This window comes from Trichoderma gamsii (assembly GCF_001481775.2).
Source record: "Trichoderma gamsii strain T6085 chromosome Unknown Scaffold_12.2, whole genome shotgun sequence".
NCBI lineage: Eukaryota > Fungi > Ascomycota > Sordariomycetes > Hypocreales > Hypocreaceae > Trichoderma > Trichoderma gamsii.
The window spans coordinates 474,187-491,638 of record NW_020171349.1 but is presented as its reverse complement, the minus strand read 5'-3'; the positions used below and the strand labels follow the sequence as shown (position 1 = coordinate 491,638).

The 17,452-nt window shown below is 50.1% G+C and overlaps 6 protein-coding genes across 6 annotated transcripts; 4 read left to right on the top strand and 2 right to left on the bottom strand.

Moving 5' to 3' along the window:
* Positions 1-89: 89 nt before the first annotated feature.
* On the top strand, positions 90-1,208 carry TGAM01_v204336 (hypothetical protein; the record flags this gene model as incomplete). The annotated part of the gene is made up of 2 exons (XM_018808253.1): positions 90-750; positions 802-1,208. The coding sequence occupies 2 exons, from the start codon at positions 90-92 to the stop codon at positions 1,206-1,208; spliced, it is 1,068 nt and encodes a 355-aa protein (XP_018658524.1).
* A 2,188-nt stretch (positions 1,209-3,396) lies between these two features.
* Positions 3,397-5,447, top strand: TGAM01_v204335 (hypothetical protein; the record flags this gene model as incomplete). Its single annotated transcript, XM_018808252.1, has 3 exons — positions 3,397-3,999; positions 4,063-4,225; positions 4,276-5,447. The coding sequence occupies 3 exons, from the start codon at positions 3,397-3,399 to the stop codon at positions 5,445-5,447; spliced, it is 1,938 nt and encodes a 645-aa protein (XP_018658523.1).
* Positions 5,448-5,950: 503 nt separating this feature from the next.
* TGAM01_v204334 (trafficking protein particle complex subunit 5) lies at positions 5,951-6,674 on the top strand (the record flags this gene model as incomplete). The annotated part of the gene is made up of 2 exons (XM_018808251.1): positions 5,951-6,150; positions 6,233-6,674. 2 exons carry the CDS (start codon positions 5,951-5,953, stop codon positions 6,672-6,674), a joined length of 642 nt encoding a protein of 213 aa, XP_018658522.1.
* Positions 6,675-7,022: 348 nt separating this feature from the next.
* On the bottom strand, positions 7,023-7,395 carry TGAM01_v204333 (hypothetical protein; the record flags this gene model as incomplete). The annotated part of the gene is made up of 2 exons (XM_018808250.1): positions 7,023-7,334; positions 7,393-7,395. The coding sequence occupies 2 exons, from the start codon at positions 7,393-7,395 to the stop codon at positions 7,023-7,025; spliced, it is 315 nt and encodes a 104-aa protein (XP_018658521.1).
* An 832-nt stretch (positions 7,396-8,227) lies between these two features.
* Positions 8,228-9,619, bottom strand: TGAM01_v204332 (succinate semialdehyde dehydrogenase; the record flags this gene model as incomplete). Its single annotated transcript, XM_018808249.1, has 1 exon — positions 8,228-9,619. One exon carries the CDS (start codon positions 9,617-9,619, stop codon positions 8,228-8,230), a length of 1,392 nt encoding a protein of 463 aa, XP_018658520.1.
* A 1,624-nt stretch (positions 9,620-11,243) lies between these two features.
* TGAM01_v204331 (hypothetical protein) lies at positions 11,244-15,525 on the top strand (the record flags this gene model as incomplete). The annotated part of the gene is made up of 4 exons (XM_018808248.1): positions 11,244-11,482; positions 11,547-14,574; positions 14,659-14,997; positions 15,061-15,525. 4 exons carry the CDS (start codon positions 11,244-11,246, stop codon positions 15,523-15,525), a joined length of 4,071 nt encoding a protein of 1,356 aa, XP_018658519.1.
* Between the last annotated feature and the right edge of the window lie 1,927 nt (positions 15,526-17,452).

Here is a 17,452-nt window from a genome sequence, read left to right as displayed (position 1 = left end):
TCATTATTTGCGAAAACAGTCTACGACATAGACTTTTAATTGGAGGGATAGAAGCACACACGTGGCATACAAAATAAAAACAGATCACAATGGCTTCCGCAGCTGCAGCATCACCATCACAAGGGCCCAGGAAAACGCCCATCGCGGCTCCCACCGCAGACTCCAAACCCGTGCCGCGGCCAGACCTCACGACAGAGCAGCAAGCCAAGTACGAGGCGCTGCTAGAGAAAGCAAAGGCCTTCAGCGAGGTCAAGTGCGAAAAGGAAAAGGACAAGTCGGGCCCCCTGACGGAGCGCGAATTCTCGTGGCTGACGCGCGACTGCCTGCTGCGATACCTGCGGGCGACCAAGTGGTCCGTCGACGACGCGGCCAAGCGGCTGCTGGCGACGCTGGCGTGGCGGCGCGAGTACGGCATCGACGACTTCACGCCGGAGCACATCTCGCCGGAGCAGGAGACGGGCAAGCAGATCATCCTTGGGTTTGACCGCCAGGGCCGGCCGTGCCAGTACCTGAACCCGGGCCGCCAGAACACGGACAGCAGCCCGCGGCAGATCCAGCACCTGTTCTACATGGTGGAGCGGGTCGTCGACATGATGCCGCCCGGCGTGGAGATGCTGAGCCTGATGATCAACTTCAAGCCCAGCAAGCAGCGCCAGAACACGAGCGTGCCGGTGTCGACGGCCAGGGAGGTGCTGCATATTCTGCAGAACCACTATCCCGAGAGGCTGGGCAAGGCGCTCATCATCAACGGTGAGTTCTCTACACTTCCCCGGGAGAAGACGACCAGCTAACAAAAGACAGTGCCCTGGATTGTCAATGGATTCTTCAAGATCATTACCCCCTTCATTGACCCCGTGACCCGGGAGAAGCTCAAGTTCAACGAGGACATGAAGCAGTATGTGCCCGCGGAGCAGCTGTGGAGCTCCGACTGGAACGGCGACCTGGACTTTGAGTACGATCACGAGACGTACTGGCCTGCCCTCAATGAGATGTGCAAGCAGAAGCAGGAGCAGAAGCTGGTGCGGTGGGCAGCCGCTGGAAAGGCCGTTGGTGAGTCCGAGGAGTATCTCTCTGGCGGTACGGACGTGAGCGTCACGGGGTTCAAGTACACAGCCGAGGAGGAGAAGGCAGAGGTAGAGACGAGTGTGCTGGCAGAGAAGCTGGAAGCGGCAAAGCTCGAGGAGGCGACAGTTGAGGCTCAAGCTTGAAGAAAACCAACGGGAACAATTTTCGGTGAGACTAGCAGCAAGCATTGGCCGGATAGAGGAGTCATAACCAGTCGTGTTAGACAGGCGGACTGTGGGTTAGACATGGTATAGAATATTTGTCCTTTTGTTTTTCGTTTTTACCCAATAAATTGCAGGATCAGAAAGTGTGCCCATCGTTGGCAACCAATATTTGGGATTTGTTATACGTTAGTAAAAGCAGTAATACACATGACTGCATAATACATGGATACATCGGACAAAGAGAAAACGCACTATATGCTGTTTTACAGGGGCACACACACATATCATCAGGCATGATTTGTCTGATAGCCAAGGCAGTCTGCAAGAGGGGCTGGCTTAGGGCCAACAAAGCCAGAATTATGCCTCGGGCGTGAAGATGAACAGGAGACGGTGAGAGCATGCCATCGACTTCCTTGCATGCTAAAGACCACTTGGCAGTAGGAATCCTTACTCCTCTGTTGTTGGAGCGCAAATGGGTCCAGAGGATGCATATAAGATGCTCCATGACATTACGATAGTAATGCCATTCCTTCTGACATGTCGATTTATAAACGTAACGTTGGGTGCGCATCATCCATCGCGCTGCACTCTGATTTGTCGACCCAGCCTATCGGAACTGCTCTCTCGTCTGGAGTCGATCAAAAGCGAGAGCCTAAGTAGTAGGTATTGCTCAGCGTCGGTACGACAAGTACTACATAAATAGCTCACGCCCAACCTGAAAACGCTCCAGCTCTTATGGACAGCTTCCACCTCGCTTAGCGGGTGACCGTAAGAGCCGCACCGCCCCAGCGTGGGATATGCACGTTGGTTGGACCGTTTCCGAAGGACCTGCAGTTGGCCAGCTCACTATTATAAGATGCCAAAGAAAGAAGTATCGGCCGCGGCCTTAAGACCCGATGCCGTTTTGCGTTGTACAAAAAAAGGTCTACACACAACAAAGGTACCCTATTTTCGCACTTGTTGACATGGACGGGCAGCGTTGCACTCAGGTCTGGCCTCGATGCGTTGGGCGGACACCGAAGCGTTTCGAATCCATCAATCAAAGGCGCTTTAAGAGGCCACCGCATGACGCAGTCTTCAGTCCGTATGACACTGCATGAGAGACAATCCGTCCCGTGTCACTCTGACAAGTTCTGACTATCTGCTGCAAACTGCAAGTTGCTAAAGCAAAAGCAGAGAAGCCCAACCAAGCGGCAGGCCAAGCATGAATCAACAAATAGGAACAACAAGGCGAAAATGAACTTACCATGGAGAGAGAACCGCTAAATTGAAAGAAGAAACTGCCCAGTGGGCGTGGCAGCAGTAGACGTTGCAAGCCAACAGAAGTGTAGAGGCGGTATAGCACGCTCCCCCAAACGTTTCTAACCAACTTGGGCCATTTTGTTCGCTGGTTGGCCGAGAGCCACATGCGTACAATGGACTCGAGGGTCCAGCGCTGAAGATTCCTGCTCCAGGCAGACTAGAGAGAGGCAAGAGTGATGACGACGCGCTATTTCGTGGCCAGTGGCGCTATTACCCGCCGGCGATTGAAAAGGTGGTGCTGCAGTTCGGAATTCCGTCGCAGGGCTCCTTCGTCTGATTGCTCGAGTAACCGCCTTGTCCAGCCACGAATAGCGGACCATAGTCTCGCGGCCTAGTCCGAGGATAACCTCGTCCTCTAGTTGTTTTCGCCACCAAGAGCAGCGCCAGACTCTCTACAAATGGTACTTGTAGATATGTGCCCTGGCCTTGTTCTTGAATTCAGGTCTGGATTTCAAACCGAAACAGGAAGCAGAAAGTAGAGGAGAGGAGAAGAGTGTTTGGGATCAGGCATTTTGCTTGGGCAGAACCGCATTCGCTGGGTCTCAAGAGAGGTCGCAGCTGTCATTCCCATACGCAGCTTGATATTGTAGCATACCATGCAACATGAAACTGACAACTGGTGCGTTGGGCCTAGCAATCTTTCTAGGCTCTTCTCAAGAAAGTATCGGGTCTCCGAGGGGCGTGGGAGTTACCGCCGCCGCTTGTCTTTCGTTTTCGCCATTCGGTTCTTGCTGAAAATAGATAGTATGGGATGACGTGTTGAGCTAGAAGCTGATATCCAGCTTACTTTTTTCTTTCATTCAAATAGTAAGCCTCTTGCCTTTCGTTGAACCTCTATTTTGGTTCACGCCTCTCAGCATTCATCATGACCCTTGTGTCCATCGTCAGCTCCTTTAGTAGGATGAGCCTTCCTCCCATCTTTAGCACTCCTGTAGCAAATACATCATCTTTCAATGCTTCGTCTTTCACTACCAATCTCAGAGGAGAGGATGCTGCGGGGGGAGACAGCAGCTCAAACATTCCTTTTGTTGCCGGCGGTATGGTAGATACCATACTGACAACGACCGGTCACGCTTCGCCTCTCGCGCAACTGATCCTTTTCGTTTATCGACTTCTAGGCACACAATTTGGTCTGGATCCGTCAATGGTCCTGGCCATTTTAGGATTCGTATGGGGTGCCTTAAAGATCGGTTCACAGATCTATGACTCTATCCAGCGGTTTGTTGACGATTATCTCATGTGCGCCATGTACGTCTCTGAAGACGACCACATATATATGCATCTCATGAAATGGTTATCTCATCATCCAAGTATAAAAGACAACCAGTATCTCATGGCTCAGACTGTCTGGAAGAGTGCCTGGGAGGAAGAAGACGAACTAGAAGGTGCACTATTCTGGACGAATGGTGGCGAAGTTGACGGTGGCGATAACATGTACCTGAACTTTTCCAACCAAGCAGCTAAATCGGTACGTATTTGTTGGTGAATAGGTAACTTGAGAAACGATTTAAACTGACGTATGTGCCTACAGAGTCCTAGATTCGTCCCTGCTATGGGTTCGACGGCATTTTGGCACAAGGGAACATATTTCAGAGTCCACCGGAAAAAGGAGTCGTTCGTTAATACTCATTCTTGGGGCGGCCCGATGAAGGATCTTGAAGAGGTTAGGATTTCATGCTTCGGACGCTCAATAGGTTAGTATGCTATGCCCTTTCCTCTGAATTTATCACTGACTGTTGTGAAGACCCTATTAAGCAGCTGCTATCGGATGCCAAAGCCCTGTATTACAATGACACTCGTCAGAAAACAACCATATATCGCCCAAGAGTCAAAGAGCAACGGCGAGATCATAACATGTGGCAGCAAGTGGCACGACGCCCCGTGAGACCCATGTCAACAGTAGTCCTCGATTCTTGCGAAAAACACGACATTCTGTCCGACATCAATGAGTATCTGCATCCTTCGACACCTCGATGGTACGCATCTCGAGGAATTCCGTTGAGGCGAGGTTATCTCTTCCATGGACCACCAGGCACCGGTAAAACCAGCTTTTCCTTTGCATTAGCGGGCGTATTTGGCATCGATATATATGTCATTAGTCTGCAGGACCCCGGCGTGAACGAAGAAGACTTGGCGACACTATTCACTAAACTCCCGCGCAGATGCATAGTCCTTCTGGAAGATATTGATACTGCCGGGCTGCGACGAGACCCCAACACAGAAAACGAGGATAAAGTAGAAGATGATAAAAAGGAAGACAAAGACAAGAAGGATAGAAAAAAGAAGCAAAAGCGAAAGGCGGAGACCAGTGACAGCGAGTCGGAGAGCGAACCCGAAAGGAAACCGAAGAAGCGAAGCTCTAGAAAGAAGGGGTTCGGCAAAAGTAGCCCGGCGGCTTTGGAAGGCATATCTTTATCCGGACTTTTGAATGCCATTGATGGCGTCGCATCTCACGAAGGCCGAATTCTCATCATGACGACCAATAAACCCGAGGCTCTTGACGAGGCACTGATCCGTCCTGGAAGAGTAGACGTTCAAGTTAATTTCAGCAATGCCAGCAGCGTCCAGGCCGGTGAGCTATTTCATCGAATGTATGAGGCGTCTCGCATGAAGGAGACGGCGAAGACGGTAAACGGCACGGCAAGAGTGGAAGAGGTGGTAGAAAAGATGAATGACCAGCCAACACCCAGGCACTCTCTTGATGAATTAGACTCCGTCACAGCTGAAGAGATGAAAGACATATCGGAGGAATTTGGTCGAAGAATCCCAGAAGGCATCTTCTCCCCGGCAGAGATCCAAGGGTTCCTCCTCAAGCGCAAAAAGTTTCCGCGCCGAGCACTGGATGAAGTATCAGAATGGGTGGAAGCTTCACTGCGACAGAAGGAAGCGAATTCCAAAGTGTTGACCGTTCAGTGAACTATTTGAGACCGTGGGTGTTACTAGAATATGGATTCCGTCGACAATTTGAAGGGGCGAAGTAATTGGCAGTGTCACGCATGGTGTAGATGCCACGGAGAGTCAGGCATTGGTATTGGAGGCCTTTAATTATCTTTTTTCGTATTTACTGCATAGGGCCATTTTTCGATATATCCTATTGTTTGGCCATGATTGATATAATAACGCGTTCTTGTCGAATTTGCTCAATTAAATGCAGATGTGATGAATATGGAAGAAAAGTGACTTGTAATCGTCGTCCTTCCAGGCAGTCGCCCTTTGGGTGGGCAGGAGGTACGTACAGCCAAGTACAGTCAGCCAACCCCACGTCCTGAATCTCTCACAAAGGTACAAGCTACATGCAAGTGCCACCATCCCTCACATCAATTCATCGCCGCCGCATCTCGTCCGCTTCCACCTGAGAGCCCTCACATCGCAGAGACAGCAATGCGCCGCTATTCCGCCCGGTAATCGCTAGCTTCAGGATGTCGTCTCTCCCCTCCAGCGCCTCCACGGGCAAAGATTCCGGCCTCCGCGTTCCCAGCAATGGCAAAACCATCTACCACCGCCCGCTCAACCGCACCAAGGCGTCCGAGCTCAGCCAGGCCAGCTTTGCCTTTCTGTTCTCCGAGATGGTCGCGTATGCGCAGAAGCGCGTAAAGGGAATCCAAGAGTTGGAACACAGGTATGGCCATTTGGTCTCTTCTCGAATCAAAACTCCCGGACAAGACCATGATGGAAACTAACGTTGTCATGACACACTCTAGACTCAACGTTCAGGGCCACTCCATAGGCATCAAGCTCCTCGATCTTCTTCTCTACCGTGAGCCCGTTCGGACGCAGCTGCGGCCCCAAAACATAGTTGCTCTCCTCCACTTCGTGAAACAAAACGTATGGCAGCATCTCTTCGGCAGACAAGCGGACAGACTAGAAAAATCGACGGATGCAGAGAAGCCAGACGAGTACATGATTATCGACAACGAGCCGCTCGTCAACCAATACATTAGCGTACCCCGCGAAATGAGCCAGTTAAATTGCGCCGCCTTTGTGGCTGGAGTCGTGGAAGGGGTATGTGACGGCGCAGACTTCCCTGCAAGGGTGACGGCACATACTGTCGGAGAGGGCGAGATGTGGCCCGGAAAGACTGTTTTCCTGGTCAAGTTCAGGAGCGAAGTGGTAGAGAGGGAGGCTTTCTTGGCCAAGACTTGATTTTAAACGCTTTGATATGGCTGATTCAAGACTATCGAGACGGAGTTTGACAGAATGGGCACAATGGATTGGAGTTTTGGAGTTGGCGGCATGGTCAGCAATCGTCTGCTTTGATTGATACGTCGGTTCAGGGCTACTACAGGCTGTAGACAAATTCGATAATTTAATGTAGCTTGTTTGCACAATGTAGAACTGATGAGATAAAAAATCCGATTGATAACTATAGCTTCCTAGCCGCCGTAACGCCATGCCAGTCTCCAAACCTGTAGAGCTTCTACTCCCGCTTGGTTCAAAATGTATAAATGCCCCATCATCCTGACTCGCCAAGAAGAAAGAAAGAAATCGCATTCACCGCGGCAACGCCTTTGACGTCTTACTCGGCCCAGCAGCCTTGCTCTCTGAGCTGGGTCCCTTTCTCATTAAATCCGACAAGCCCAGGTCCTTCCACGAGGGCTCCTTGACGCGCTGCGTCGCGCGCTGGATTCCAAATGCGGCGTGCTGATCCGGTACCACGTCATCCTCGTCTTCTGGGTTGATGGGCCGATGCTGAGGCGGGACGTAAATCTCGTCATCGGGGAGCTTGTCTTTGCAGAAGTCCTCAAAGAGATCCGCGTCGCCGGAGCGATGCATGTGCACGTAATTGAAGCACGAGTCTTTGTTCTGGGTTATATGACTTAGTTATTGAGTGAGAGAGAGATGTTGGGTTTAATGAACATACCATGGTGATAATGTGTGAAATATGATTAGCTTGTATTGCTGTTTTTTATCTCAGTAGTGGTCGATATGGAGGAATCTAACTAAATATGAGCACGCTCAAAGCTCACTGCACCAAGGACTACTGTGGGGGTGTTGTCTTGAAGCACAGGGCACTTACAGCGCGAGAGGCGCTGAACGAATTGCTGTCAGAGCTCACATACAGCCTACATGTATGTTTAAGGTAGCAGTTATCCAGCACCCCAGTTTTATTATCCAACGCCCCTCAGCTATGGCTTAATAAGGCGACTAGTCTATATTAAAATTATAGTAGCAACAGTAGCAGATGTCATAGATATAGCAGCAGTAGTTAATATAGCAAATATAGCAGACGTTGTATACCTATGTAGCAGATGCAGTACTTGATAGTAGCCTACAAGCACGTATAGATACTGGCTAGAGTGCTGGATAACAGAATTAGGGTGCTGGATAACTTTTCCCACATATTTACACCACATGGAGCTCCATATCTAAAAATCATAAAATAATGATCGCAGAGATTTTAATTGAGTAATATGTAAAGGAAAAATTTTATATAATCAAGGTTTTTCAATTCAACCTGTACTCGCTACGGCTAGATTCCTGACGTTCTGATTCGATGCAGCAATATGTGCAGCAACTGCATACCTATGAAAGGTCCATACCTTCTCTTTATCACCAGATACTATTATTGAATATCGCCCAAGTCGAAGTTATCCGTACAAAATTATTTCATTCAGTAATCTTCAATTGCTAGCTCTATCTTCTGAAATCACAAGTATACCTCATTCCTATCGTATAACAGTTAAACTTTCTCGAGTTTACAGATACTTCTCATGCACACGAATCGTCTTCTTGTTGACAAACTCGTGAAATCCAAGCTCGCCCAGCTCTCTACCGAAACCAGAGTTCTTGACGCCACCAAATGCAAGACCTGGGTGGCCATTGAGTCCAGAGTTGATAAACACCATGCCAGCTTCAATCTGCGCAGCAACTTGCTGGGCGCGCTCGACGTTGGCTGAGGCAACCGCACCGCCCAGGCCAAAGGGAGTTGCATTGGCCAGCTCAATGGCCTCTTCCTCTGTATCAACAACGTACAGAGAAGCCACAGGGCCAAAAGCCTCCTCCAAAAACAGCGGGTTCTCTCTTGAGATGTCTGTAATGAGCGTGGGCTCGAAATAGGCACCGGGGCGATCAATCTTGTTTCCGCCAATTACAACTGTAGCGCCGGCAGCCTTGGCGTCCTCGACCTGCTTTTGAAGTCTTGTTACACCAATCTCAGCAAAGAGAGGCCCGACAGTGGTAGACCTATCTTTAGGATCACCGACCTTCATACCCTTGATGAGCTTGGCAAAGCCTTCCTTGTACTTTTCGCCTCGCTCACGACCAACGACGATGTGGCGCTTAAGAGCCACGCATACCTGGCCCATGCCCTCCATCCTGCTGTCGAATCCAATGCGAATGGCCTCATCAAGATCTGCGTCTTCAAGAACAATAAAGGGGTCCGAACCACCGAGCTCAAGGACAGCCTTCTTCAAATTCCTTCCAGCTCGCTCCGCAACTGCCCTGCCAGCTCTTTCGCTGCCTGTCATGCATACTCCTCTGACACGGAAATCGTCAAGGAGGGTGCCGATTTGGGGGATGGTGGCGAGAACAACTTGGAACACGCCAGCTGGGGCTCCTGCTTGAAGGAACAGTTTCTCCAAAAACAAGGCTGAGCCCGCGACGCTATTCGCCGGCTTGACCAGCACTGCGTTGCCGGCGGCAAGTTGACAGGCAGCCACCCGGACGACTTGATAGTAAGGGAGGTTCCAAGGCTCGATAGCCAAGATGACTCCGAGAGACTCGGTGACTACCTGCATACCAGGAACGTGTCGGTCGGGAACAGGCTTGCTAAACTCTTCAGAGTTGTCGGCGTAATACTCTATGATTGAGATGATGAAGTCGATCTCGCCCTCCATTTGCGCAATGAGCTTGCCCATTTCTGTAGTACCAAGCTCTACCATTTCCTTTTTGTTTTGGCGGATCAAGTCTGCAAGTTTGGCAAGAATCTTTGCGCGCTCGGTCACAGGGGTGGATCGCCAGACTTTGGTGTAGGCATTGTGCGCTTTGTCGAGAGCAGCAGAGACCTCTGCGTCTGTGGCCGTGGAGTAGGCCTTGACGAACTGACCGTTGCTTGGGTCGATTGACTTGAATCCTTCCGTAGCTGACATTTTGCTGATACTTTATGTTAATATGGTGTTGTAGTTTCGTAAAGGGTTCTATAACGTGGGAAGTAGTAGTTGTTGTTGTGAAAACTAGACGCTGGAGGAAGGAAATATGCGGATTTATAAAGCTTGAACTTAAAGGTTATTGAGTTTTTGTACACTTGAATCTCTCGGCTTGTCGATTTCGATGCGGATAATAAAAAACTATCTATCCCTCTGGACCCTCTGTCTTATATAGACAATCTTCTACGCCAAAGAATGCCTTCCATTTCGTCATCTGGTCCCGAGAGTAACCCCCGACGCCAAATGTTTTCTCAAGGGACATTGACAATGCATAGCAGAATATCTAATCATGCTACATACACTAACAGAATCTGGGGCTAAGATGTTGAAAGTCTACAAAACAAGCATGATACTTTACGATGTAAGCGAGATAGACGAACCCCCGAAGCCAAAGACGGCACTTGCCGGACCCACCGCGGAGGATGCCATGCGCAGCTGATCATCTTTATCTACTTTGCATACGTACATAAACTCGGCACGATGCCGGGATTGATAATTACCCCGGACTCGCCCAGACTATACGGTGGGCTGGACTATTTAAGCTGACCAACATCGGAGTTAAGCTATTGTTAAGCAGTTCGTGAAACTTGGTGCCCTCATTGAGTCTTTCTGTACTGCCTCTATTGGGCAGCCAAGCATCATTGGCCGTGTCACGTATCCGAACGTCTCCGTGAGTTGTTCTAGATTAGGATGGTGGTTTATAACTCTATCTAAAGGGGAAAAGGCTCAAGTTGAACTATGGTTAGACATTTTGGATTCATTAGTATAAACCCATAATTAATTCATTCAGAACATCCTACCATCTTCTCAAGTTGAAAAGAGAGCAACCCCCCCTTCACATATTGCTACTAACTTGACCTAAAGTAGGTTGTTTAGATGCCATAACTTATGTGGTAAAATCCCACAACGCATTTCAATATTGTCATCGAGAACATCTCATGTCGCATATTCTCTTCTTTCCTTGTGTCCTTTTTTTCTTTCTCAGCCCTTTTTACAATTAGAGACAGAAGCCAGCTTGTCTTGTCATACATGTACACTACCTACATACACTACCCTAGGCCAACTTGGCCATTCTACCCATTCTGCTACGTTTCTTCCGCCAACATTCCTGAGTATTTTATGTGCCATGCCTGCTATACTGTAAATTCAAACAAAAGCAGTTGGTTAATCAATCATGAGACATGTTTGAACATGATGGTATAGAGCAAGACGATTCTTTGGGGAAACGCGCAGAGATGAGATTGCGCAGTCATTACCAACGTACAGCTCTAGTGGGGCAACGCCTGCTGTGACGTTTGACTTGGGGGGCCTTTTCCCTCCACGAGCTGCCACCCCGCCCCGCCTGGAGCTCGACCCCACTAAGCAGCCTAATCCTCGAGCCTCCAACTCGAACCTTGAACCTCGATGCTACTCGCACTGCTGCCTCACACCACCAAAACGGCCTCCATCTCGTGACAAGCTCTCGTCTCGGCTTCAGCATCAAACGCCTAAAAGCTGCTGGTAGATGCACTGATTGGCACCACTTCATCTTCTACAGACAGAGAGGAGCAGCCTCCACCAGCTCACTATGGCCTCCATCGCCGCCTCTGCCGCCACGCCCCAGGCCGTCATAGGCCATGTCCAGAAGCTAGGCGATGCCGATCCCGACTTTCGTTTCATGTCCCTCAACGACCTGCTTCAGCTGCTCACGACTGCGAGAGAGGATTTTCTTCAGCACGATTACAACATTGCCGCGAGAACGGTCGATGGCATCATCAAGACGTTGGACGATCAGAATGGAGAGGTGCAGAACCTGGCGATTAAGTGGTCTGTTCAGCATCCCAGCCTGCATCGTGTCATGCTAGAGTTACTAACGCCTCGTCAAATGCAGTCTCGGGCCGCTTGTGGGCAAAGTCCCGACTCCCATTATTGCTCCCATGATCGATAAGCTCTCGTCGTTAAAGCTCAAGAACTCAGTTGATACCGCTGTGCCAGCGCTAGCCCTGCGAGCCGTTATCACCGCACTCCCTCGGCCTATCCCAGGCATTCCGAGCACTTCTAGTATCCAAGAGGCATATAACGCCATCAGCCGTGTGTTAATTCCCAGACTCATTGGACCCGGTCCTTTGACGCGAGTCCCACAAGCACCAAGAGTCAATCTGCCTGCTGTCCCGACCGGACTATTGCAGGATGAAAATGGAGTCAACGCTGAAGCCGTTGATGTGCTAGTGGAAGTTGTGCGATGCTTTGGTCCCTTGCTACAGCAAGTTGAGGTGGAAGCGATGCAGGAGGTCGTCTTGCAGCTACTGCAAGGGGACAAGGCTTCTTCTGTGGTCAAGAAGAGGGCAGTAGTTGCTATATCTATGCTTGCCGTCTATCTATCCGATGCTCATCTGGCAGATGTTATCAATCGGATCACCACTGATCTATCCAATACCAGCGTCTCTCCAGTCACCCGCCGTCTCTATATTTCAATAATGGGCAGCATGGCCCGGTCAATTCCTCCTCGGTTCGGCGTGCACCTCCAAAAGACAACGCCTTTTATTCTTGCCGCCCTGTCTGAAGCGGAGCTCGAAGCTCATACGGAAAAGATTAGCGATGGTGACGATCTGGGACCAGAATTCAACGAAATTCGAGAGACTGCTTTAGTCGCGCTGGAGGCATTCTTGGCTTCTTGCCCACAAGAGATGCGGCCTTTCACAGACGATGCCCTTACCTCCTGCTTACGTTATCTGAAATATGATCCCAATTATGCTGTGGATGACGACGAAGACATGGATGTCGATGAGGAGGAAGAGGACGATCAAGATGACGAGTTCGAAGATGACGACGGTTTTGAGGATGACGATGACGACGCAAGCTGGAAAGTCCGTCGATGCGCTGCGAAAGCCATATACACACTCATTTCCACCCGTGGCAGCGGCGATCTCTTGGACAACGGTGTCTTGTATAACCAAGCTGCCCCACAACTTGTGAAGCGTATTGAGGAGAGGGAGGAAAACGTTCGTCTCGAGGTCATCTCTGCTCTGTCGCTGCTCATCCGCAAGACAGGCGAGGGCCTCCATACAGTAGATCTCACTCGAGACGAGTACGAGCCTGAAATGGTATCCCAGATCCCCGTCAACCGTAAGAGGAGAAGGCAAAGCAGTGCCGGGGGATCAAGCGCTGCAAAATTTATGGCGGGCTCTGGCATCACGTCGCCTGGCGCAGAGAAGATTCCTGCTCAAGGTCCACGAGCAGATCTCTCCAAACTAACGCCAAGCATCGTCAAGGCCGCAACCAAGCAGCTAAAGGGGAAAACTGTGCCAACGAAGCAGGCAATCGTTAGTATGCTAGATGACCTGGTATCTGTTCAGCATGGCGGCCTTGTCGACTTTTTCCCCGAAGTCATCGGACCCATCGTTGATGCCGTCAAGACTGCCGGCACCAGCTCGATCTCGTCTTCACTTGCCGCCGCAGGAGGCTCTGCATCTGCAACTCCAAGCACCCTGCGCGTCGCCTCGTTGAAGCTTATAAGCGATATTGCCAAGACACATTCATCCTCAGTGCTTCAGCCATACCTGAGCAAGGTCGTTGCCGGAGTTGCGTCGGCCGTTCATGACCGCTTTTATAAAATCTCGAGTGAGGCAATTCGCACATCAGAAGAGCTTGTCAAAGCAATCACTCCTCCACGAGCTCGCACTGCCGGATCAAAGTTCAAAGACGACTTGGACAAGCTTTACGAAGTCATCGTGGATCGTGGCTCCGCCAACGACGCTGACGCGGAGGTCCGACAACGTGCTATCCATGCTCTAGGAATTCTCATTTCCAGGACATCTAGTGCGGAAGGATCTGGTCTCTTGTCGGCCGAGAAACGAACGGTTGCTCTGAATATTCTTCAGGAGAGGATGAAGAACGAGACGACACGTCTAGCCGCAGTTCGTGCCGTTGATAACGTTGCAGCATTTGCTGTCTCTCCGGACCAGCTAGAGCAGGCTTGGATCCAAGACGTCGCCCTGGAGCTATCGGCTCAGCTACGAAAGGCCAACCGCTCTCTGCGAGGCTCCAGCGTCCAGGCTCTCAAACACCTCGTGCTCTCAGCGGCCACTCAAGGCAAGCTAGAACCAGCTACTATCCAGGGAATTGTTTCTGCTCTGCTGCCCACCATCAAGAACAGCGACACACACCTCCTCGGCCCTACCTTGATCATTCTTGGCAACATGGTAAAGGACCATTCGGACCTGATCATCAACGAAGAGATGATCGGCGCGCTTTGCCAACTGCTTAAGTCGCACTTTGCAAGCATCGTCCTCGACCAGCTGCTTGACTTGATCAGCCGCGTCGGCCAGAGTGGCGCCGGCGAACCGCTTATGCAAGGTCTTTTGAAAGACGTAAGCGTTCAGGGCGACCCTGGTGTCGTTGGCAAGGTTATTGGAACCCTTCTAGTGACCGGTGGTACCTCAGCTGGTGTCTCTCTTGACAGTTTTGTTACAGAGCTCCATGGCAGTACAGAACGTGGAGATGAGGCTGGTGTGAGCCTTGCCCTCGCTGTTCTTGGAGAGTCGGGAATGAGACTTGGGGATAAATCGCCTTTGAAGCCTCAGCTATTCTTGGACCAATTTCATTCAGAGCCAGACAAGGTGTCGCTGGCCGCTGCCATCGCCCTTGGCAGGGCTGGCTCTGGAAATATTCCCGAGTATCTCCCAATTATTCTCAAAACAATGGAGGGTGGGGGCAATACCCAGTATCTGCTTATCCAGTCGATCAAAGAGATTTTGCAGTCAATCTCATCACAGTCTGCCGATCTTCGAGGCTACGCCACTCCCATCTGGGACCAGCTCCTAGCAGCCTCATCGAATGCTGACAACAAGATTATTTGCGCTGAGTGCGTCGGCCGCCTCGCCACCCTGGACCCTACCACTTTTATGCCCAAATTACAGGTAAGTTACATCCAGAAGAAATCCTTGCAATTGTGAAAAAAAAAAAACTCTAAGTAAACAATATGCTAATATTATTGGATTTAGACACTCTTAAAGGATCACTCATCAGGAATCCGAGGCATGGCAGTCCAAGCAGTCAGATACACACTTCCCGAGAGCGACGAGACGTTTGATGCCATGCTTCGTAATGTCCTCATCGAAATGCTTCTAGTCATGCTGCAAGATTCAGATATGGAAATCCGACGACTGGCCATGACGACGTTGAATTCAGCCGCTCACAACAAGCCCGATCTCATTTTGCCTCATCTAGGTGAACTCCTACCCTTTGTTCTCAGCGAATCGGTCATCAAGAAGGAGCTTATCCGGGAGGTCATGCTGGGCCCGTTCAAGCACAAGGTCGATGACGGCCTGGAAGTGCGCAAGGTGAGTGAACTACCCCTTCTCTTCATATAAAGAGACATGACACTGATATTGTTTTCAATCTAGAGCGCATACGAGACCCTCTATGCACTCATGGAGACGGCATTTACACGAATTAACAATATCGACTTCTATGACAGAGTGATTGCTGGTCTTAAGGATGACAACGACATTCGTCAACTTTGCAACCTCATGGTGACCAAGCTCATCGTGATCGACCCCGATGAGACAGCACGACGGCTGGACTCGATCGCCGAGGCCTACCGTGGAGTCCTATCAATTAAACTCAAGGACAATGCTGTCAAACAGGACGTTGAGAAGCAAGAAGAAACCAACAAGAGCATATTGAGAGTAACGCTTCTTCTGGGTGACAAGATGAAGGCAATGACTGGAAACGCTGGCGCAGCTACTAGCAACACGGCGGCGGCAGGTGTCTGGACAGGCTACTGGGAATGGGCCAACAAGGAGTTTGAAAGGCAGCTTAAAAGTCTTCGTGAGGAAAGCAGCCAGCTCCACACGAGAACCCTTTAAGTCAAGAGAGCGTAGTATTCAGCAGTACTAGTACCTAGAAAAGTTATCATGAATCGACCTCAGCGCACAGACAGCGATACAATGTAACTATAGCATTCTGCTCTATGAGACAGGCAAACTCCTGTCCCCGCCGAAGTGTAACCAGTGGATGATACGTCACACTAATGCTCTCTGAAAGAGAGAATGGCCTCGTAGGGATGTCATCACCAGATCCAGGGCCTCGGTATTCCCTTGTCCCGGGCTTGTCTGTGACAGATTACCCCATATAAACGCCACGGTCAAAGCGCCGTCAGAATGCACCATTAAATCTTGACATCCAGTTTCTCCTACTTATCCTCCCATATGTATGAGCAGTGTCTCAAACTTGTTTTGACATTATATAGAATACTATGGAATAGATGTTTGGTCGGTATCGTCAACTAAAATAGATGGGTATTCTCAAGACGGCAAGGGTTCAGCTTATCTCTGCTAGGGACGGGCGGATTGCTCGGCAGGCTAAAATAGCCTTCCCTCGTTCCCTCGTACTCAATGAGCGAGCAGTCATATATCGACAAATAGCAAGCCAGAATTCTCTATGAGCAAGGTTTCTTTTACAAGTAGGTATGGATTAGATGCTCAAGTTTGGAACAGGGTACCAACCACTTTAACATACATACATGATGCTACTCGTAAGCGAGATGTGGAGAGAGAGCGAGAGACTTTAGCCACTTGGATCGAATGCCGCGAATGCCACTGTTACTGCTACCACCACATGCTTTTTTATCTTTTTGAAACCGGTTATCTTACACGCAGATCATTAAACGGCATTTTCCATAAGCCGCGTAAATTCCTTAAATGCTACTCTAATAGATTAATTGAGTTTCTTATTTCAGGATTATTTCCTCCGGTAAAATCTGCAAGGTGGTCGTATTGCATATTATAGACGCGGCAAGAAATGTCTTACTGCCGCTGCTGCTCGGTATCTGCAAAGAGTATTTAACGCACGGGCAGCGGGAACGACTCCCCGGTTCTTTGCGGACTTCCTAATTCAGCGGTTTGTGGAAAGGCAGGCATTTTTCCAGGCAGGCAGCTCACTCAGCCTTTTTTTCCTTTGTCGTGACGATGGATAGACTAGTAAGGGCATGGATGGGCTGTTTGAATCAGTAAGACGGCGGCCGATCATTGACCAGGTATTGAGCACTATAAGTGCCCAGGTGATACAGAAGTGAGGGGAAGACACCGAAAAAAAAAACAAGAGAGAGACAGAGAGCCTTGTCTTTGGGGGCTTATACGTTGCATGTCGGCCGTTTCAATGATAGGTCGTCTTGACATTACCCGAAAAGCGTAAAGATGCCAACCGATGCAGGAGGAACTAGTTTCGCGTGCAGGGGCCTGCCATTGGGCCGTGTGGTGGGTTGTTACGAGATAGCAAAGACTGTCAGGATGCATCCTCCAAGGCGCCAGCATGGTTGCTCAAGGCAGAGAGAAAGGCGTTGTGGCTTGCACATGTCCCGCGTGAGCAGGCCGTTAGTGAGTGCGGCTGCACCGGGGGCTTGCCACCACGAGGAGTATAAAGAATGAGGCGGCCGCTCTGTGGAATGAGTCGTCTTTATTGTTCTGTTTCACATGCATTCAGTAGTCGGATACACATAACCACTTACACATAACACATACTTGTTGCACCAAGCAAGATAAAAGAGCCCACGTCCACTCAGTTTTCGTGACGTACATCCTCCACCCTATCACACAGAGGGCGCCCTATACAAGAACAAGACAAATAAAAAGAAATAATGGCTCGACGAAGCATCTACCTCGACCCTTATGGTGACAACGTCCCTCGAGGCGTCGACGGCGAGCCCAGCACCATCTACACATTCTTCCAGAGCGTCGTGCGCGAGGCTCGGACTTGGGTCTCGCGCGGCGGACCTGGCGTCAAGGCGCCTACGAT